The following is a 22,730-nucleotide window of genomic DNA, read 5'->3' as shown; positions in this document are numbered from 1 at the left end:
CTGGGCAACATAGTGAGACCCTGTCTTAAAAAAAAAAAAAAAAAAAAGGCCACTATGGTTCTACTAACTGTCACTTCCAGGCATTTTAGACTTTCACTAACACTCTTCTCAAAGTCTTTCCGGTTTCTGCCCTTTGCCTAATTTCAAAGTCATTCTTACATTTTAGGGGTTTGTCACAGCAGCACTCCACTTTTAGTGCCCAAACCTATTAGTTATCTATTGCTGAATGAGAAATCATCCCAAAATTTCACAGCTTAAAATATAAAATAAACATTTATTGTAATCATTTTATATTGGTCAGGAATTTGAAAGTGACTTACCTAGATGACCCTGGCTCAGGGACTCTCATTAGGTTGCAGTCAAGATGTTGGCCAGGGGCCGGGCACGGTGGCTCAATCCTGTAATCCTAGCACTTTGGGAGGCCGAGACGGGCGGATAACGAGGTCAGGAGATCGAGACTATCCTGGCTAACACGGTGAAACCCCGTCTCTACTAAAAAGTACAAAAAACTAGGCAGGCGAGGTGGCGAGCGCCTGTAGTCCCAGCTACTCGGGAGGCTGAGCCAGGAGAATGGCGTAAACCCGGGAGGCGGAGCTTGCAGTGAGCAGAGATCCGGCCACCGCACTCCAGCCTGGGTGACAGAGCGAGACTCCGTCTCAAAAAAAAAAAAAAAAAAAAAAGATGTTGGCCAGGACAGCAATCATCTGAAGGTTTGACCATGGCTGGAGGATCTGCCTCCAAGATGGCCCACTCATATGCCTGGCAAGTTCATGCTGGCTGTTGGCAAGGAGGCCTCAGTTCCTTACCTGTGGACCTCTCTATAGGACTTCTTGAGTGTCCTGCAACATGGCAGCTAGCTTTCTTCAAAACGAGTGATCCAAAAGACAGCAAAATATATTTTTTATTTTAGAGTTCAGATTTTTATATAATGTCTTTTATTGCTTATTACTCTTGGAAGTCACACACTGTCACTGCTGCCAGACTGTATTAGATAAATAAGTCACTGGCCAGGCAGGGTGGCTCACGCCTGTTATCCCAGCACGTTGGGAGGCCGAGGCAGGTAGATCACCTGAGGTCAGGAGTTCAAGACCAGCCTGGTCAACATGGTCAAAAATTAGCCTGGTGTGGTGGCATGTGTCTGTAGTTCCAGCTACTCTGGAGGCTGAGGCAGAACTGCTTGAACCTGGGGGTCAGAGATTGTAGTGAGTGGGGATCGCGCCACTGCACTCCAGCATGGGTGACAGAGCAAGACTCCATCTCAAAAGAAAAATAGGCCGGGCGCGGTGGCTCAAGCCTGTAATCCCAGCACTATGGGAGGCCGAGACGGGCGGATCACGAGGTCAGGAGATCGAGACCATCCTGGCTAACACGGTGAAACCCCGTCTCTATTAAGAAATACAAAAAACTAGCCGGGCGAGGTGGCGGGCGCCTGTAGTCCCAGCTACTCGGGAGGCTGAGGCAGGAGAATGGCGTGAACCTGGGAGGCGGAGCTTGCAGTGAGCTGAGATCCGGCCACTGCACTCCAGCCTGGGCGACAGAGCGAGACTCCGTCTCAAAAAAAAAAAAAAGAAAGAAAAATAAATAAATAACATATATTTATTTAATATATGCTAATAATGAGTATTTATAATAATATATAATAATAATGAGTATTTACACTGTACTAAAATATCACGTCCTTCCTCTACGCCGCTGCAGTCTTCCTTCCTTTCAGTTAGAGTAGGAGCCAAAGTCTTTACAATGACTTACATGGTTTTATGGGATGTCACCCCATGACCCGTCTGATCTCCTCTTCCATTGCTGTCTTCCTTGCTCATTCTGTTCCAGTCACACTACCTTGTTCAGTAAGGTGTGAATATGGGAGCCGTGTACTCACCTCAAAGTCTTGGCATTTGCTTTTGCTTTCGCTCGGAGTGCTCTTCTTCTTGAGAACCACTTGGTTTGTTTCCTCATATCCTCAGGTTCTTGGTGGGGCCTTCTCTGACCCCAGTGCCCAAAATTACACTCCCAACAATGTCTGTCTCCCTTCCTCAATTAATTTTTCTCCTTAGCACTTAGCACTATCTAATAAACTGTTTTATTAATTTATCACATGTATCCCTGCTCTTCTCACAAGAATGTACGTTCCATGAAGATGGGGTCTGTTTGTTTACTGCCGTGTCCTCAGTGCCAAAAACAATGTCTAGCACATAGTAGGTATTCAATAAATGCTTTTTGAGTGAATGAATCAGTGACCACTAGTGACAGGCATCACATAGATGATGTCTTTTAATCTACTCAACTACCCTTTGTATTATTAGCTCCACGTTAAAGGTGAGGAAACTGAAGCTCCAGTAGGATATATAACTTGCTGAAGGTCCCAAACAATAAGTAGTAAAGACTAGATTCACACACGAATTGCACAAGTCCAGAGCCCTTGTTCCTAGCCACTCCATGTTACTGCCTCCCCATGTACTGGAAGCCACATTGTAAAAGATTAGTAAAGTGAAATAATGCAGAGGAAAGTGACAGGAATGTTGAGATGTCTCTAAGTCATGTCATATGATAAGCTGTTTATGAAACTAGAAAGGCTCTTCAACTAAAGGAAAGGAAAGCTTAACCTTTTTTTTTTTTTTTTTTTGAGACAGGTTCGTACTCTGTTGCCCAGGCTTAAGTGCAGTGGCACGATCATGGCTCACTGCAACATTTACCTCCTAGGCTTATGCAATCCTCCCACCCCAGCCTGCCAAATAGGTGGGACTACAGCCCCGCGCTACTATGCCTGACTAATTCTTGTATTTTTTGGTAGAGATAGGTTTTCACCATGTTGCCCAGGTTTGAGCCTTAAGCTCGAACTCCTGAGCTTAAGCAATCCTCCTACCTTGGCTTCCCAACGTGCTGGGATTACAGGAGTGAGCCACTGTGCCTGGCTGGAATGCTTAACTTTAGTGAGGGATAGAATACATGAAAACCAGATTCAAATATTTGACAAGCTGTAGTGTAGAACAAGAATTTGTTTATTCTGTGTACTCTGAAGGCCAGAAACTGGAATTAATGGACCAAATAAAGTCAGCCTACTTCCTGCTTGAGGTACAGAAGCTGAGGGGGAGTGTTGATATAGAGGGATACCTGTCTGGGGCCATCAGTACTCCTTGACAACTCTGTGACTCATGAGTTTCAGGATGGTTCACTTCACAGAAGACAAGGGCAAAGGGAGCTTATTGAAGTAAGTCGTCTTGCTTTGTCGCCAGGCTGGAGTGCAGTGGTACAATCTGGGCTCACTGCAACCTCGGCCTCCCAGGTTCAAGCGATTCTCCTGCCTCAGCCTCCCGAGTAGCTGAGACTAGAGGTGCACGCCACCACGCCCAGATAATTTTTGCATTTTTAGTAGAGATGGGGTTTCACCATGTTGGCCAGGATGGTCTCGATCTCTTGACCTCATGATAGGCCTCCCAAAGTGCTGGGATTACAGGTGTGAGCCACCGTGCCCAGCCAGGCTTTTTTTTTTTTTTTTCTTTTTTGGTGAGATGGAGTTTTGCTCTTGTTGCCCAGGCTGGAGTGCAATGGCGTGATCTCGGCTCACTGCAACCTCCGCCTCTTGGGTTCAAGAGATTCTCCTGTCTCAGCCTCCTGAGTAGCTGGTATTACAGGCACGCGCCATCATGCCCAGTTAATTTTTGTATTTTTAGTAGAGACAAGATGGGGTTTCACCGTGTTGACCAGGCTGGTCTCAAACTCCTGACCTCAGGTGATCCACCCACCTTGGCTTCCCAAAGTGCTGGGATTACAGGTGTGAGTCACCACGCCTGGTCCACAAACTGCTTTTATGGAACAATTTTGGCAAATGTCTGGGTTGGAATACAGATGTAGAGGTTAGGTTAAAAAGAAATGATTGGCCAGTCGCGGTGGCTCATGCCTGTAATCCCAGCACTTTGGGAGGCCGAGGTGGGTGGATCACAGGTCAGGAGTTTGAGACCAGCCTGACCAACATGATGAAATCCCATCTCCATTAAAGATACGAAAAAATAGGCTGGGCGTGGTGGTGCGCGCCTGTAATCCCAGCTACTCAGAAGGCTAAGGCAGGAGAATCGCTTGAACCCAGGAAGTGGAGGTTGCAGTGAGCTGAGATCGCGCCACTGCACTCCAGCATACGTGACAGAGCAAGACTCCATCTCAAAAAAAAAAAAAAAAAAAAAAAGAAATGACCAGTGAAGGAATATAGACAGCTAGATAGCTTTTAAAAACTTGCTTGCAGCCAGGCATAGTGGCTCATTCCTGTAATCTCAGCACTTTGGGAGACTGAGGTGGAAGGATCAGTTGAGTCCAGAAGTTCGAGACTAGCCTGGGAAACATAGTAAGACCCCTTCTCTACAAATAATCAAAAATTGACCAGGCATGGTGGTAGATGTTTGTAGTTACAGCTACTCAGGAGGCTGAGGCAGCAGAATTGCTTGAGTTTAGGAAGTTCAGGCTGCAATGAGCCATGATTGTGCCACAGCACTCAGCTTGAGTAACAGAGTGAGACCCTGTCTTAAAAACAAAACAAAAACACCACCAACAAAATTTCTATGTTCGAAGGGAGAGAGGGAACTGAAGGCCTACATATGGTTTTGGGAGCTGGCTTCCTTGTGCTTTGAAAGAGAATAAGATGCAGTTCAATTTTTTTTTGTGCAGTGGTGCAATCGTGGCTCACTGCAACCTCCGCCTCCTGGGTTCAAGTGATTCTCCTGGCACAGCCTCCCGAGTAGCTGGCACTACAGGCACGCGCCACCACGCCCAGCCAATTTTTGTATTTTTAGTAGAGATGGGGTTTCACCATGTTGGCCAGGATGGTTTCAATCTCTTGACCTCAGGTGATCCATCCACCTTGGCCTCCCAAAGTGCTAGGATTACAGGTGGGAGCCACCATACCCAGCCGCAGTTCAATTTTTTATGTGGGGTGGGGACACCCCTCAGAAATTGGAGCGTAACCTCAAATCATGTCCATTTTTTAAGCCTCTGATATATTAAAAAATTAAGGCTGGGCCCAGTGGCTTATGCCTGTAATCCCAACACTTTGGGAGGCCGAGTCAGGCGGTCACTTGAGGTCAGGAGTTTGAGACCAGCCTAGCCAACATGGTGAAACCCCATCTTTACTAAAAATACAAAAATTAGCATGCCGGGTGCCTGTAATCCCAGCTACTCAGGAGGCTGAGGCAGGAGAATCGCTTGAACCCAGGAGGTGGAGGTTGCAAATGAGCTGACATTGTGCCACTGCACTCCAGCCTGCGTGATGGAGCCAGACTCGGTCTAAATAACAACAACAACAACAACAACAACAACAACAACTATGAAATGCTAAGATGGTTTTGAGAATACTTGGTATATTTAAACATTTAACAAATAAAAACTTGGTACAAACAACACAGCCATAAAGTACTATTAACAAGAACGGACAGCAATTTTTTAAACTACAAAATTAGAAATTTGAGGGCCTTTATAAATGTCAGGCTGAGACCAAAGGATTCTCATGGCCCCAGGGTGGGGATGAGGACAGGGGCATGGGTCCAGGTTAGAGTTCCCTCAAGAGGCGTGGGTGTTATATCCAAAGCCTCAGGGAATTGGCACAGAAATGTCCCACTCTTAGATAAAGGGGACACAGAGCCCTGCTTGTCTTGGTCAGAGGGAGTTCTGTGATAGCATTCTGCAGTCCGGGAGTGCAGAGTCTCACCTGGACTCTTACCCTGGGACCCCGAGACAGGCATCCTGGAGTGATTCGTGTCTGAGGTGACCACAGGGGGGCAGTGTGACAACTCGGAGGCGCTCCAAGGAGAGGGCACAGAAGTGCCAACCTTCCTCCCCTCGCGGATCATCTGTCCTGTACCACCCACCACCCCCCGACTCCCTCTCCTTTCCTGGAGTTGGTGAGGGCTGCCCCTGCCCACCAACCTCCACACAGGGACGGCAGACGGAAACTCTGACGTTTCCCTCCGCAGCTGGAAAGCTAAGAGCGGCTTGTCTGCCCGTCTCGCCCAGAGTCCCACCCCTTTAAGTACAGGTGTCCAGGATGGAGACATAGAAAGTGGAACAGGGGAAGGGACAGGCTAGTAGTACCCGCGGCCCTGGTGGGACTAGCTTTGCCTCCCCGTCTCAATTCCCTGGGTTCTGTTTGCAGTCCCAACACCCAGCACAAGGGGGCGCTACCACCCTGCAAACCCTGCCCCGCAGGTCTTGTACATGGAGTGGGCACAGCCATAAAGAGCGGGATGTGTTCCTCTAAGTCCCTTACCCAGCTTTCCTCCACTCAGATCCTACATGCAATCTTGTAGGGATGAGGTGGGGAGACCTCTGGAGCACAGGCCAGCAAAGCGGAGGAGAGTCTGGGGAATCTGACATAGAGCTTAGAGGGATATAGGGAAGAGAGGCCTCCTGGCTGGGCCCTCCAGGTCAGAGTCTAGGTGTGGGCTGGGCTGAGAGTGCAGCCCGAAGGCTGGGTATTTCCAGAAGAGTTGGGTCAACACAACCTGATACCAGCCACTCTCAGATTAAGGGCAGGCAGGAAGTGGAGAGTTGACACCTAAGCGGGAGGGAATGGGGCCGACAAGGACAAAGTAGGGAGTTCTGGGGGTATAAACCTCTTTACCTCAATATATTTTTCTTTTTTAAAACCTTTTAAAGATTGAGGTAATGGTTGGTCTGAAGATAATGTGTTATCTCAACAGATTGCTCACAGTCAGTTACAGATCAAACTCCCTGTTCTGTTCTTATCCCCCTTCTCACTACTGCACTTGACTAATCTAAAAAAAATAAATAAGTAAGGTAAAATACACCATGAAAGGCCAGGCGCGGTGGCCCACGCCTGTAATCCCAGCACTTTGGGAGACTGAGGCAGGTGGATCACGAGATCAGGAGTTTGAGACCTGCCTGGCCAACGTGGTGAAAGCCCGTTTCTACTAAAAATACAAAAAAAAAAAAAAAAAAAAATTAGCTGGGCGTGGTGGCAGGCGCCTGTAATCCCAGCTACATGGGAGGCTGAGACAGGAGAATCGTTTGAACCCGGGAGGCGGAGATTGCAGTGAGCTGAGATTGCACCATTGCACTCCAGCGTGGGCGACAGGGGGAGACTCTGTCTCACACACACACAAATATATGTGTGTGTGTGTGTATATATATATATATACCATGAAGTTCACAAAGTGCACTAAGTTTAACTGTTCAGCTCAATGATTTGAGTTACATATTCACTACTTATGTGTTCATAATATGTACATATGTATACAATACTTATGTAATCACAACTACCACTGGTAATTCAACAAACTTTTATTGAGTGCCTCCTGTGTGTCTAGCACTATTTTACCCTTTTGAAAGAAAATTGAGGCTAGAACCTGTTTTCCAGTGGCTGTGATAGGGTTGGTATTATAAATTATAGTAATTCCTTGACAGAACTATACCATCACCTGGTATGAGAGATCAACATGGTGTGATCTACTCACAGTGGCCATCACCTTGGACTCCAGAATGGGAAGAGTTGTCTACCATGTCTGAATATACTAACTCACAGAACTCCAGGGGACATAACTGGATCCAGTAAATACAGTCAGGGCAGCCATACTCCTAGCACAGAGTGAGGTGCTGAGCAGGTGAGAGAGCGTTTTGGGGAATTGATCCTGCTCTCTGGCCTGGTGCTACATGTCTGGAAGCTGGGCAATGAGTGATGTCTTTGACAAACCAAAGTGAAATGGAGCCTGTTGCATGTGTATGAATTCACTAGGCTTTCTGACACGCCAGTGTTTTTTCTCAGCTTTGTGGTCAGCCTGGCCTTGCCTCACCCAGACCCCATCCTGCTCCAAGTCAGAGAAGTGCCCCTAGCAGGAAATTGAGTGAGTGAGCAGGATGTAACCCGTGATGAGGCAGCTCCCAGACCTGGCTGGTCCCTGAGTCAATGAGCTACTTCGGGCACTCAAAGGAAGCCCTTCCGCCCATTCACTACTTCCACTGCCTCTTCTGTCACCTCTAACATCCCTCCCTACCCAGGTGTGGGTCTTTGGAGGCAGGGAGCTGGTCTCCTTCTTCTCTAAGTCACAAAGGAATACGGGACTTTGGGGGCAAATGGCCTCAGCATGGAGGCAGAGGAAGCTGCTCCTTGGGGATGCCAGTGACTGCCCTGGCCAGAGGGCTACCAGTGATCTTGCTTTGGAGCCCCTAGGGCCAGGACTGGTGGCAGGGTAGGACAGAGGGGGCTGGGCCTGGCTGGGGAAGGCTGGCCTGGAAGAAGCTGAGCCATCGGCCCTGGGCCAGGGTGGAAAATATGTGTGTGAGCTCATTTGGAAGGTGGCTTCTGGCCAGTCAGGCCTGCCTCGCTTCCAGGCCCTGGCTGCCCAGCCCCTTGCAGGCGGCCTCTGGTCTCCCTACTTTCACAAGACTGAGCGAAGAGGGCAGAAACCCCCAAGGCTGGGGCTAGGTGTGCAGACTTGAGCTTTTAAAAGAAGTGTGTTCAGATTTGGGATGGTAGGTAGGAAACAGGTACAGGAACCGCAGGACGATGGAGCAGTCTTGGCTGGGGTTTCCTTGGGGCCTTTGGGAATGGGTACCACCGCTGAAGCCCTCCGCCCTCCCCCGATGCCCTCGAACACAAACATTCACCAATCCCACCCTTCCCTTAGCTGCTGCCATTGTCTCATTCCATCCCTTTGGCTTCTGAGTCTTGGTGCCACCTTCCTTCTCTCAAGAAGGGAGGCAATGGGCTGGCAAAGTGGGGTCCTTTTCCCTCTGCACTCCTACCCCCCATAATATTGCTGCACAATAAGCAAATACAGCTGGGCATGGTGGCTCACGCCTGTAATCCCAACACTTTGGGAGGCCGAGGTGGGCGGCCTGAGGTTGGGAGTTTGAGACCAGCCTGACCAACATGGAGAAACCCCGTCTCTACTAAAAATACAAAATTAGCTGGGTGTGGTGGCGCATGCCTGTAATCCCAGCTACTTGGGAGGCTGAGGCAGGAGAATCACTTGAACCTGGGAGGCAGAGGTTGCAGTGAGCCGAGATTGCGCCATTGCACTCCAACCTGGGCAACAAGAGTGAAACTCCATCTCAAAACAACAACAACAACAACAACAAAAAACACAATAAGCAAATATATATGTGTTGACAGATCCCCAGAACACACACTGCCGTGAAGACGCCCAGCTACCCAGGGTCCATGCTGGGAGAGACACCAAGAGATTGCCGGGATCTGCCAGTATAGAAACATAAATAAGTAAATTGGAAAGATCTGGGTTTTAAATTTGGACTAACAACCTGTGACCTTGATCAAGTCATTTATCTTTCTGGGTCTCAGTTCCCTTATTTGTAAAACGGGGACAATATTAGTGCCTGTGTCATTGTGTGTTGTAAGGAGCTCAGCAAATGTTAGTTTCACCATTGCTGGAAGGGAAGGAGGGATACAGAGGGGAAAGAGACCACTGGAAAATCTGTCAGATAGTGGGGAGAAGGGGCCCTGGGGGAGGGACAGTGAAGGACCAGCAGAGCTAGCCAGATTGTGCTTTGGGGTCTGGAGGGGTGTGGGGGTGTCTCTCTGCCCAGTCCTCCCTCCTCTAGAGGACCCAGCTCCTCTTAGATCTTCCCTTCCCTTCCCGCTGACCCAGAGCCTGGCTGGCAGCCCTGCAGTCATGGGCCCAGCTGGTGCCAGGAGCCCTGGAGAAAGGGAGGTGATGACAAGGGAGTCCGTGGCCCCCCTCCAAATGTGTGGGGTGCAGTCGTGGGCAGAGTGCTGCTCCTCTTCAGCCCTTGCCCCCAGTCCAGCGTCTCCTTAGCACCAACTTTCCTGGGTTCTGCCCAAACCTCCTTGAAGATTCCCCTTGGCTCCCTCCTGGCTGCTCCAACTCACATGTGCTGCTTTCGAATAAAGGAACTTGGAACCATAGAAACTGGGTCAGGCCCAACGGACAAATCGGGGTAGGGCCAGTGAAAGCAGAGTTTGCAGGTCTTTTGGAAGCCACAGGGCCCTCTGCTCTCCCCTCACCCCAGCCTGACCTGGAGGTTCACTCAGTGGGACCTTGTGATCACTAAGGCACCTCCCAGGGTCCCTGGGCAGCCTCACTGGGGTGGATCAGGCAGGCCCAGGCACGTCAGAAGCACGGGACCCTGCGTCTCCACCCTGAAATTCTCTCTGGTTGTTTTAATTTTTGTTTTTTGTTTTTTTTAAACCAGTCAAATTTAGCAGTGGGGGGTTTTATAAGCCCATCTTCTACCTCTTCCCCCTTTGTCTCTGGTCCTCCATTCCCATCTCTCCCCCTTGGCTCCAGAGAGCATCTTGTGATTCCAGAATCAGGGCCAAACAATTTCCTCGTGATGGGGAAACCGCACTCCAGCGCGGGAGCCCTAGGCTCCCCCTCCTCTTCTCTCTGGCAGTCCCCCCTCCCCAGGCTCCTCCACTGGCTCCAGCTGTGTTTTGCAAAACTCCCACTGGATAACATCTGTAATTGCCTCCAGATGTGGACCACAAAAACACAAAGGGGCCATGAGCTCATCTTTGAGTTCCTTGCCACCCGCACAGACCCTACCACCCTCAGATGCCCCTGACTTCCCCTGCCACCTTGTCAAGGTCCCCATCCCCTCTGGTAAGGGTGGTTCGGAGGTGGTGTCCAATTCCACCGAGACACACAGACTCTGCCAAACAGTTGTTGGCAGGGGAGGTGCAGGAGGCCAGGCGTAGGGTCAGGGTTCCTGGCAGACAGGAAGGTGGGGTACCCCTTCTGCCAAAGCAATCACACTAACCAGCCCTGAATAGCAGCTGGATAGACTGACTGGCATGATGGGGCCAGGACTCTGCAAGGCAGGCGGTGGAGGGAGTCTGGGCTGGAGCCCAGGGTGGGCTGGGTGGAGGCAGGAAGGGAAGGGGGGTGAAAAAAAGGGGCTGCTCTCCTCCAGCTGAGCTGACTCAGCACTGGGCTGATTCCTCCCTCCAGGCTGGTTTCAGAGGAAGGGTGGGTGGATAGCCTGGGAACCCTGTCTGGGGCAGGAGTTTCTAAGGAAAGAGGAAGCAAAGCCTTGTTATTCTGCCCTTCCAACCTGACCATCCTGGTTCTTCCGGACAATTAGGATGAGATCTCTGTTTGGCCAGAGACAGGCTGCTCCTAATAGGCCCAGCAGCAACACCTATCTCTCTTTCTCCCTTGTTTCCTTCTGTCTCAGCAGCAGAGCCCCAGGCCTGGAAGAGACTTCTTAGGTCCTGAGGGCTGGGAAGGACATGCCAGTGAGCCCAAGGCTGAATATGATCATGGGACTCCCCCTGCCTCTGGAAGAGACGCATGAGGAAACGGAGGGTCTGCGGGTGGGTCACAGGACAGGGTAATGCAATTTAGGAAGATTTTCCAAGTGGCCTCAGCTTGACCACTTCCTCTTGTCTCTGAGCCTTGGGGCTCAAGGCAGCCTTTTAAGCCAGGTGGTGGGAGAGCAGCTGAGCTCTGTCAGTCACCCCACTGCCCCCTATGGGTATGCCCTGCTCCCCAACTCTGGCCCCTGAATCCCTTTAGTCCACTAAGAATAAACATACTACTTTATGAAAAATGCCAAAGCCCCACCTCATGGAAAACGCTGCTCATGACTCGTGCCCTTGCCTCATCCAGCTCCTTTCACCCACAGCCCATCACCCTCTACAGAGCTCAGCCACACAAGGAATGTGAAACACAATTTATTCTTTGTGGAAGGTTGAACAAGGTCAAAATTGTCCTTAGAGGGCACCGACCCAGCCCCGCCCTGCAGGTTCCTGGGGTCAGACGCCTCTGCCCCCCCACCCCCACCCCTCCCCATGCCCCTTGTTAACAAAAAGAAACGATTTGAATGGAATTCATATATAATAATTATAATAAAAATATACATTAAACAAAACAAAAAAACGAACAAGACAGAAATCTAGCCGAACTGCCAGCACCGTTCACCCCATTTCCCCCACCCTGTGCCCCACCCCCCCTGACATCCCTCTCCTCTTGCTCCCTCCACTGGGTCTCACTCTCCCAAGTCCCCGGTACCATGGCCACCACCTTTGGTGGCCCAAGGAGACTTCAATGGGTGGGCTGGGTGGGTGGGGCTGTGAGAGGGCAGGCCACTGGTGAGACAGGCTTGAGGGGTGCTGGCACCAGGGAAGCGTGGGCCCAGCCTAAGCGAGCCCCAGCTCCTGCCCCTCACTGAGGTGGTGAGCAGGCCGGGACAGCGCGGCCAGCCAGGCCCTGTGGCCTCTCATGAAGCCCCTCATTCCTCGTTTGTGTGCCTTCTCTGCTCCTTTCTCTGGGCTGCCCCACCCTTCCCCTCCATGCTGCCTGGGCAGCAAGGACAGGGACCAGAAGGAGCAAGTGTGCCTTCCTCAGGGCCCTTCCTGAGAGCTCCACAGCCCACCCTGTGGCCCCTGCTTGGCCTGGCCTGCCCGGCCCCAGCCTTCCAATGCTGCTGCACGTCCTCATTTTCCTTTTTGGGCCCATCCTGCCCTCTCTGGCTGCTCTGCCTTCGGGCCTCAGCCCCAGCTGCCTGAGTTTGGGCAACGTTCTTTCTCTGTGGCCTTCAGGCTCACCCCCAGGGCTCTGACCCGGGCCTCTCCCGCTGGCCCCACTCTACCTGACAGCTGCACCCCTGGTTTCAGCTTTTCTAACTGTGAAAGCCCCATCCAAGGCTAACATTCGAGAGGCATAGGGCTGCTAAGGGTTTCTTCTGTCCCTTTAGTCCCCAACGGCTCAGGCTCCTTCCTTGGAAGTTCCCTGGGGTAGGTGAGGCAGAGGCAGATCTCCGAGGAACTTGACTGACTAAGCAAGGAAGACCCTCTCTGAGTTTTCCTCCCAAGGTCTTAGGGTGGCTGGGCAGTCCCCACCCCCGCACACTGTCTCAGGGTCTCTACCCCCAACAAGATTAGATTCCTTTTAGCCAGAAAGAGTAGTGAGAGGCTGCCAATTGGGTACACCTGGGGCTTTCAGGGCTGGAGTGCCCAGAGCCTCCTGAGGTCAGAGTTCAGAGGTTAAGGTATGTCAGGGGATGGAAAAGGAGCAGATGACCCCATTTGACCTTTACCAGCGAGGTCTGAGGGTCCTGCCTTCAAGTGCAGAGCCCCCAACACATTCAGATGGGGCTGGACAGACACAAAACTACAGGGTTCCGCTGAGGGGCAGAGGCTGGAAAGGGCCACCCTCCCAGTCAGCCCTCATGGGAGCCATCTAGGGAAGATGCAATGCCGGGGCAGCGGGGAGGGAGGTGGTCAGGGTGAGGGAGGCCAGCCAGGGGACAAAGAGAAGCAAGGAGGCTGTGGGGAGGGGGCTCGGGACGGTGGGGGCAGCCCACCCACCACCACCTGCTGCCACTGGCCTTCAGAGGCCAAGTCCTTGTGGTAGGAGTGGGCGGGCCGGCGGTGGGCGTCAGACCTTGTCCAGCAGGGAACGCTGGCAGTAGAGCAGTCGCCTGGGGGTCCCATGGCGTCTGAAGAAGAAGACTGCAAGGCCCACCGCCAGCACCAGGAGCAGCAGCAGCACGGGCAGTACCACGGCAGCCGCGCTCACCGCCCCGCCGCCCTCCTCGTCCACCTCAATGATGATCACCTCCGTCTCCTCCTCAGTCCCCTCATCCGGCCGGCCTCCCGATGGGCAGCCCATCCAGTCCCGCAGGGCTGACTTGGGGTAGCCCGGTTCCACCTTCAGCTTCTGGTTGTTGAATTTCCAGTATTTGTTCCCCTTGTAGAAGTAAGTGAAGACTGCAGGGGGTGAATCAGAAGGTGGTAAGGAAGGGAAGACCCAAAGAGAGGAGAGGAGCGAGGGAAGCTCTGTTAATGTGAGGGCAGCTGAGTTCCCCTCCACCTTCCTGAGCATCAGCTTCCTCAGCTGTAAAATGGGGGTGCCGATAGGACCGGGTTGGAAGGTGGTGGGGATGAATGGGTACCACATGTGGAAGCACCTAGCCCAGCGCCTGGTGTGTGGTATTATCATCGCCATTGTTTCCCACACAGCACTCCCTCAGGCTTCCCTCCCACTCTTCCTCAACTCCCTATTCCCATCCTTCTCTCAGCGACACCTTCCCTTGCCCCTCTCACCTTCATCGCTGCCCATGAATGACCCTCTGGGAGACTCAGGGATCCCTTCCCAGACTTTGATGTTCTTGGGGTACTCGCTATCCACTGCCCTGAGCTCCTCGTTGAAACGGTAGTACCTGGGGAAGGGGAAAGGAAGGGCAGTGGCAGACACTGGGCATGTCCTCAGAGGGCAGCAAGACCCAGATCGAATCCACCAGTGGGCAAAGGATAGCTGCGGACAGGGTGGGGACAGGGGTTTTGAGTAATGAGGGCCTGCTGCTGAAAGCAGCGGAAGGTGGGGGTGGAAGGGAGGGTCCAGGCTGCAAGGAGCCACTAGCAGCCCTAATGACAGTGCCTGGCTGCTGGGGCGGAGGCACAGTGCTGGAGGCAGGAGGTGCCAAATGACCAGGTCTGAAATGACCCGGTCACATCCCACTCACACGGTGCCCAAAGGAGGCTGCCCATTTCTAGGCAACAGCAGAGGCTCAGCCAGCTCCTTCTCCAAGGAAGCATCTTGGGGGTAAAGTGCGTCTTTCTCCAGAACTGAGGGAATTTGGGGTGGTGGTGGTTTCTGAGGAAGGCCTGGGGCTAAGGGGTTGAGGTCTTACTTGTTTCCACGGAAGAAGTAGGTCTTTCCATTGGGCATCCAGAAGAGAGCAGCATCAATCTTGTCGGTAGGCAGCCCTCGGCCCAGCTCCTTAATGTGCTTGGGGTAGCCAGGTTCCAGGGACGCCTCATCAAACACCCAATGCTTGTCTCCTGGGGAGGACAGGAGGGCAGCATCTGGGTTCAACGTAGGCTCTAGGGACTTTAGAGGAAATCAGCTCCTCTAGGGAGACCTTCCTCACTCCCAAAGACTAAAGTGGAGTGCCTGGTTACCTTTGAAGAATACAAATTTGCCATCCTTCCTCTCATAGGCAGTGTTGATGGACGCAGGCAGGCCCCGCCAGAACTGGCCAATGGGCATTGGGTATCCATCCATCACTTGGTTGTTCCTCACCCGCCAGAACCAGCGCTCCTGGAAGTCAGTCAATGCAGGAAGAGTCCATTACGTCTTGCGGCCTAGATCTCTGGCTCAGTCCCCAAAGCTCCCCTACTGCTTTTTGTTCCTCAATTTTAGTTTTCAGGCCAGCTGTTGTCACTTCCACCCAGCTGCCCTACCACAGAGCCCCCCTCCTTTTCTTTTGAGATGGAGTCTCGCACTGTTGTCCAGGCTGGAGTGCAATGGCCCTATCTCGGCTCTCTGCAACCTCTGCCTCCCAGGTTTGCACGATTCTCCTGCCTTAGCCTCCCAAGTAGCTGGGATTACAGGCACCCACCACCACACTCAGCAAATTTTTTGTAGTTTTAGTAGAGATGGGGTTTCACTATGTTGACCAGCCTGGTCTCGAACTCCCGACCTCAGGAGATCCGCCTGCCTTGGCCTCTCAAAGTTCTAGGATTACAGGCATGAGCCACTACGCCCGGCCCATAGAACCCTTTTGTCTTCCAAACCAGCCCACCTCTTCTTCTCACCTTGAAGACAAACATCTCCCCTCGGAGCATGGCCACGGTGTCAAAGTTCCCATCACAGATGTTGGGTCCGTAGGTGGGGTTTTTGGGCTTATCAGGAACAGAAGGCCGGGAGGTAGTCCTGGGTTGAGGGGGCATCTTGGTGGGGAACCCTGACTCACTCCCTGGGGCAGAAAACACGAGGGGCATTTCAGACTTAGGAGGAGAGAGGGGAGGGAAGGACAGACAGATGGGCAGACAGTACCCTTGGAAAGGTGTGGATGGGCTTCTAGGGGAGGCTGAAGCAACCAACTGGGAGGCGACAGAAAAGGTGGGCTCCAAAGTGGAGCTGATAGAGGCAACGTCGGGTTGGCAGGAGGCGGTGCAGACACTGCACGGCATGAAACAGGGGAAATGCGTAGACCAGGAGGGGACAAGGAGCAGAGGAAGGAGCAGAGGAGGGAGCAGGCGTGGGTGTAGATTACTCACCATAAAGTTGCTGGATGCCTCGGCGGTCATCATCAGGCAGCACAAAGTTCTCTGTGTCCATCCACTGGTAAAACGGTGCCATGATGGCCGAGGGGTCGCTGGAATGCTCGAGCCCCAGGGCATGGCCCAGCTCGTGCACAGCCACCAGGAAGATGTCATTTCCTGGAAGGATGGGGACAGTGATGATAGCAGCCTGAGTCCCTTCCCTCAGCCTCCCTGCTTCCCCACCAGCAGCTTTGGTTTCACCCCCAAGCCTGCTGCCCATGTTTTCAATCCAAAGTGACCAAATTCTGAGGTCCAGCTTTTTAATCTGGCATTTAAGCAAAGCTCCTCTGGGTGGAGGTGAGACAGTGCTTGGAAGCAGGACCCCCATCCCAGAAAGACCTGTGTTAAGGGAAGCCAAGGCCCTCTCTAGTCCCGTTTCTCCCAGGAGCTAGACATGACATCAATTTGGAAAAGTGGGTGATAAGGATGCTTTGAAGTCTTTGACTGGAAAGCCAGTCAGTGGGTGAGAGGAGGGACCAGATGTAAATAGCTCAAACAGGACTCCTGCTTTTGTCAGCAGTTAGACCAGAAGGTCTTTGTGGTCCCTTCTAGCCCCGAGATTTTGGAAGGAGGGAGGGGAATCACCCCTACAAATGACTGTTGGCTTTTTCCAGAGTAAGTCCCAGGGATACTTGGCTCACCATTCAGATCCTCATTCCCGACAGTCCAAGGCTCGGCAGAGTCAAAGTGGGTGTCCCCTCCAATGTTGGGGCCTGGGAAGTAGGCATGGGCCAGGAAGCCGCCCTCACCATCGAAGGGCGTGCTGTCACCATGGAAGCCCTCGGCAAAGAAGATCATGATGTCGGCCTGCTTCTCATGGCCCTCACGGATGTAGGCATAAGGCACCTCGCGGAAGCGCAGTGGTGTGGCACTCTCCCACACGCGGAATGCCTTGCGAATGGCCTCGTATGTGGCATACTCGCCCACCTTGGGGGTGTAATTCTGGATGCTGAGGTCCAGCCACGTGGGGAGAGGATGGGGTGTGTTAGGATAACGAGGGGCAACATTCTCCTTCCCTGCACTCTCCCAGCTCTGACTGTGCTGCCCAGCCACCTCTGCCTGACTCAGCTCTTCCTGCTACCTCATGCACGATGCCTCTGTCTCAAGAACAAGGGATCCTCAGGCTTTGGCTCTCTGGCACTGGGGTACACCCTTGATGGCTACACCTCTTTCCAGGATGAGAGCCATTTTCCTCCCCACTCCCAGGGATGCTTCCCAGGAACTGAGGGGAGTAGGGCAGGAGGTCTCTGAGTCTCTGCATAAGCACAGTGGGTAGGGAATAATTACAAGATGTGAGAAAGGTTGCTTGCCTGCTGGACTCACCAGAAAGTGATTTCATTATATTGCCATTTGAGACCCTGGATGGCATAGCGCTTCCTTCGAACATTGGCCTTGATCTCAGCCCCAAACTTGTCTGGAACACCACATCGGGGGCGCCTCATGGCCCTGGAGTGGGTTTGGGTGTGAGGATTGGGGTCAGTGCAATGTATGAAAGAGAAAGGTCTCCAGCGTCAGTGTTAGGTGAGACTTGCTGTGTGTCAATGTGGGGAAAGGCCAAGGTTATGAGGTCAGGGTGAAAATGAGAGGGTCAGGATCAGCATGTGGGGATGAGGTATGGGGGGGCACAAGCCAGGCATTCAGGTAGGAACATCTCTGGCGCTGGCATTGTCAGTGGGTGCTAGGCAGAACTCCTGCCAGGGTCTAGCACTTACTTCATGGTGTCTGCATCAGCTTTGCCTGTTACTTGCAAGCCGTAAAACTTCTGCATGGCAGCGATGGCCGCTGAGAGTGACTGGGGTGAGCGCTGCGTGTGGGTACGTAGGTCCCCGGGAGGCAGGTAGCCATACTGCTGTAGCCAGGCCTGTAGGGAAAGGGGTATGGCTTAGAGCATCCCCACCTGGTCGATGGGTGCCTCTACCTCCCCCACAATGCCCAGCATACAGCCTTGGCTTGGTGAGGAAAGGGCAGTGGGTTCCCAGCTTGGCTCCGCCAGCAGGTCTGGAGGAACTCCCAGGCTAGACCTGATCTCTGGTCCAGGCCCCAGTAGGGCTTGTCCCCTCGGGGCTATGGGCCCAAACAGGCTTTTGGCTGTAGCTCTCTTGAAAATGAGAGAGAGCCTTGGTAGTTTAATGGAGTTCTGAGATGTCTTCTCAGAGCTGTGATTCCTTCTAGCACTTTTCTCCTTCATGTCAGTGTTCTTGCAGATATAGCATGTTCCACCTGGGAATGGGCTATGCCCATGATGGGTGGGGAGGGGTCTTGACAGGCTGAGTGAGCTCTACTATTGGGTTTGACATGAGGCCCTCCTGGGATGGGAGTGCCATGTCCCCGGGACCTTCACAGCTGAGATCTTTTTAGAAAGGAGGGCAGAAAAAGAGCTAGAGCTAAGGCTGGCCACTACAAGGGGAAACTAGGAACTTGGGATGTGGTAAGAGGTGTGATTCAGCTGGAGCCAGGATCCTGTCACTGTCCTTATCCAAGCAGCATCTGACCTGTGGCTTAGAACCTAAAGGCCTATTTAAGATTCTTAGCAGAGGCCGGGCACAGTGGCTCACACCTGTAATCCCAGCACTTTGGGAAGCCAAGGCAGGTGGATCATGAGGTCAGGAGATGAAATCCCGTCTCTATTAAAAATACAAAAAAAAAATTAGCCGGGCGTGGTGGCAGGCGCCTGTACTCCCAGCTACTCGGGAAGCTGAGGCAGGAGAATGGCATGAACCCAGGAGGTGGAGCTTGCAGTGAGCCGAGATTGCGCCACTGCACTCCAGCCTGGGTGACAGAGCGAGACTCCGTCTCAAAAAAAAAAAAAAAAAGAAGAAAAAAGGATTCTCAGCAGAGGAAGTGGGAGATAGGGGTGGAGGACACTTGGTGACTGTATTTTATTTCAGGTATGTTGTGAATTGGTCATAATATAAAGGCGGCATATCGCCTTAAATTAATGTTAGGTTTTTGGTGTTTGATTAAAAGGTTCACACACTGCAAAGCCCTGTTGAGGAGAAAGTCAGCCTTTATTGTAACGACGATGGAGTATTTTCTTAAAGCCTCAAAGTAAAACAAGCCAGGCTGGGTGTGGTGGCTGATGCCTGTAATCCTAACAGTTTGGGAGGCCGAGGCGGTCAGATCACCTGAGGTCAGGAGTTTGAGACCAGCCTAGCCAACATGGCGAAACTCTGTCTCTACTAAAAATACAAAAATCAGCCAAGCATGGTGGTGGGCACCTGTAATCCCAGCTACTCAGGAAGCTGAGGTAGGAGAATCGCTGAACCTGGGAGGCCAAGGATTGCACCGCTGCACTCAGCCTGGGTGACAGAGCAAGACTCTCTCTCAAAAAAAACAAAACAAAACAAAAAAGTAAAACAAGCCAAGTTATATATGAAATATGAAGATGCTTGGATTCTTTTATGGGGAGAAGACACCACCCAGATCGCTCTAGTCCCTGCTCCAGTTTTGCTTTCTTAGGGAGTTCGGGAAGGGGCTGTAGGTTGCCCAGGACGGGACCTTGGAGGGGAGATGGGGGAGGCTGCTGTTGGGTGCTGCATCTCCTATCCAAGGTCATCAGTATGGACTGCCACATGGCCCTTCACCTCTGGCTCAGGCCCTGGTGATGGGGCAGTAGTCTTGCATGGGGACTGGGGGTGACTCAAGAGCAGCTGACTGGGGACCTGAGCCCACAGGGGCAAGAATTGCAACATGGTTCTGGGAAGTGATCCCCCAAGGCTGATGGGAGCTAGAACCCGAGACGTAAACAACCCAGCCTTTTCCCAGCCAACAGTCTTGGCTAGAACAACCCTAGCACCACCTAGCTCTGAGGCTCTGAGAGCCCCTCTTCAGGGGTAGAGGAAGGAGTGACATTTAACCTCTGGTATACCAGAGGGGAGCCAAGCAGGGCACGCCAGTCCCGGGCTGCTCTCAGGGAGCTGCAGGCTTGCCTTGACCTGTTCTGGCTGATGCTACAGCCAGTGCCTGGGGAGGCCTGCTGTGGCCTGTGCCTAAATATGCAGGAAACGTCTTTTGCCCCTAGCCTCACCTGCAGGATAAATACACCCCAGGCTTATGACCCTTGGTTGGGGAGCAGCTGCTTCAGGACTTGGGGAAGGACAGGACTGGTCTACTTCTGATGCTGGAAGGCAGGAGGACTGAGGCCAGGCCCCCTCAACCCTCAGAGAGCAAAGCTGAGAGAATTCACCTAAAGCAGAACGACAGAAGGGAGGGCAGCACAGAGATGGGGAGAATCCACATCCAGGAGCTCTAGGGGAAATCCCCTCTGGAGTCTTTCAAGAAGCTAGGCGGGTCTAAATATTCATACCCACAACCTCCACCCCATACCCTAGGGAGAAAAATGAAGGCTCAGTCAAGTGAAAGACTTCCCTGGAGTCAAGAGAGCTGCAAGGCCTGGAAAGGAAGTGCCCCCATCCCTCTCCTCCCACCAGGCCTAGGCAAGTTTCTCTCCTCACAGAGACTATGAGGTCGAAACCACAGAAGAGAGGACTCTTGTGTCTGCGGCTGGGTGGGAGGAAGGGCTCAGCGCCAGACGGGCCATAGGGAGGAGAGGGCTGTCCTGGAGCTGGTGCAGGACTCTGGAGGCCTGGTGGGAGGGACCCAGCTGCATGAGGCCTGCACCACCCCAGCTTTCCCTCCACATTGGTCTGGAGTAAAAAGCAACTATGTTGGGTCAAAGAACTCAGCTGGTTGGCTTTGTCTTTGTGAATGAGAGAGATGCAAGGTATCCCCTAGGAGAAAGTCAACGGAACACCTCCCACCTTGGCTTAGGAGTCCAGTGGAGGGTGGGGGGACCTCCAGCTCTGCAGTAGGCCCTGGATCCTAGCCTCTGGGGCTGCTCCTCCCTCCCTTCCAGGGCCCAGAAGCAAATGGTGGTTCTGGCACTGGGACCGCCCATGACCCACTTAAAACGGAGCCAGGGCTGCCGCCCCTCCCCTGGGGGACCCAGCAGAGCAGGGGAGGGAAAAAAGGCAAGGCAGTGAAGTTGGCTGTGGGCAGCTCCCCAGATGCCCAGGCTCGTTTTCTTAGGGGCGCTCCCTTTCAGGTCTCAGAGGAGGACTCTAGGCCTGGGAAGAAGACGACTCCTCCCCGAGAGTCAGGCTCAGCCTCCAGCACTAGGGCAGGTTTTTACTCTCCCTGGTGTCTGAGCACTCCACGTTTCGTCTTCCACCCCCATTCCTGGGGCCATACTTTTCCAGTTGGCCCCAGACCCCTTCAGGGACAGAGAGAGAAGAGAGTATTCTTTCCAAAGAGTTTCCTCCGGGGTGGGACCAGGGCGGAGAAGCCAAACCCAGATCCCATCCCCCTTCTGGGGCCCTTCCTGGCCCCTCCCGACCGCACCCAGGCCCTTGCCAGGCTGAGTGGGTTGAGATGGCCCAAAATAAGAAGCTCATTAAATCCGTCTCCCACCTTCACCCCAAAATAAGAGAGAGAGAGGAAAAACCTCCTCAGACAACTCCCACGCAGCTTCCTCTGGGGCCCGGTGGGCCACCGTCTGGGCCGGGGTGGGGGTGGGGGGCGCCCGAGCCAGTCGAGACGTGTGAGGGCACCCCGGGCCAGACCCTCTCCCCACTCCCCGAGCGACGCCCCCTGGCTCCCTGCAATTAACACAGAAAAACAATTAACAACAAAAAGGGCCTGAAGGCGCCGACGCGGGTGGGGACAGGGGAAGGCAGCGACCCGGCGGATCACCCGGCTCACAAGGAGAGCTTTGTGTGGACGGAAACGCGGCCAGCGCGCCGGCGCTGCGACCCTCGACGCCAGGGATGCGGGTAGGGGGACAGCGGGGTCCTCTCGGGGAGACGGGGGCTGTGGCCCTGGACGCTCGGCCGTCCACCCTCGACCCCCATCTGGCCGCAGACGCGTCTGCTGAGGGCCTGGGCCGCCCGGGGAGGCCGGAGCGCCCATCGGAGGGCGCGCCGGCGGGAGAGCGCTGGAGAGCTGGAAAGTCGAAGGAACAACAAACTCTCGCGCATGACGAGGAGCCGGGACAGCGCGGGGTTTGAGCGGAGTCCAAATGTTTACCAGGCGGTTCCAGAGCGGAACGCAGAGCCCAAGGGAATTGGGGAAGGGGGAGTCTGCCCCAGTTGTAAAGTTCTTCCAAGGACTGGGAAAAAAGAAGGAATGGGAAAGACAGTCGGCGGCGCAGGGGGTGGGGGCAGCTGGTTGGAAGCGGGCAAAAGTTGGATCGATCTGGAAGTTTGGAGACGAAGAGGAAAAAGAAAAGGAGGGGGAGTCCTGCAGGCCCGAACAGCCGAGATCCCAAGAGCCCTCCTCTCCGAATAGAGGCTGTCCCCTTGGAGACCCCCGGGCTCGCCTCCCGGCGGGCGAGACTCCAGGAAGGGCCGGGGAGCTCACTTACTTCGGGACTGAAGGTGCTGCTTTGGGTCGAGCCGAGGGAGGCGAGCGCGGTGCCGAGCGTGAGCAGGGGGAGCAGGAGACAACGGGAGGGTCTTGGGGCGGGAGACATGGTCCGAGACCACCGGGTCAGCCGGGCAGTGTGGGCTCCGCGGCGGGGCCCACGCCCTGGGGTCGCACCGCCACTCCCTCGGGGCGCCTTTGTCTTCGGTAGCACTGAACTTTAATTCCTAGAGCGCTGTCGGCTTGGAATTAAGGGGATTGTTCCTGAAAGTGCCTGTTTGCTCTTCTCCTCTTTTCCGGTTTTTGATCTTTCTTCTGCTTAGTCGGCGAACTGGGGTCT

At 53.3% G+C, this 22,730-nt stretch overlaps 1 protein-coding gene and 1 long non-coding RNA gene across 3 annotated transcripts in view; one reads left to right on the top strand and one right to left on the bottom strand.

The window, feature by feature from the left end:
* LOC102131426 (uncharacterized) overlaps window positions 1–11,858 on the top strand; it is a 24,884-nt gene extending 13,026 nt beyond the window's left edge. The window contains exon 3 of one of the 2 annotated variants that reach the window (XR_279111.5): window positions 11,158–11,858. This is a non-coding gene — a long non-coding RNA (uncharacterized lncRNA). Of the gene's footprint in view, window positions 1–11,154 lie in introns of both variants that reach the window. The other variant, XR_012415552.1, reaches the window with a different exon arrangement.
* MMP14 (matrix metallopeptidase 14) lies at window positions 11,641–22,730 on the bottom strand. The gene is made up of 10 exons (XM_005560813.4): window positions 22,392–22,730; window positions 17,743–17,891; window positions 17,354–17,476; window positions 16,672–16,979; window positions 15,986–16,147; window positions 15,521–15,681; window positions 14,885–15,023; window positions 14,614–14,764; window positions 14,027–14,142; window positions 11,641–13,690 (listed from the first exon to the last, which is right to left on the bottom strand). Exons 1-10 carry the CDS (start codon window positions 22,497–22,499, stop codon window positions 13,359–13,361), a joined length of 1,749 nt encoding a protein of 582 aa, XP_005560870.1. The 5' UTR covers window positions 22,500–22,730; the 3' UTR covers window positions 11,641–13,358.

This window comes from Macaca fascicularis, chromosome 7, assembly GCF_037993035.2.
Source record: "Macaca fascicularis isolate 582-1 chromosome 7, T2T-MFA8v1.1".
Taxonomy (NCBI): Eukaryota; Metazoa; Chordata; class Mammalia; order Primates; family Cercopithecidae; genus Macaca; species Macaca fascicularis.
Note: the sequence above shows the minus strand (reverse complement) of the source record. Positions and strands in the feature narration are given on the sequence as shown.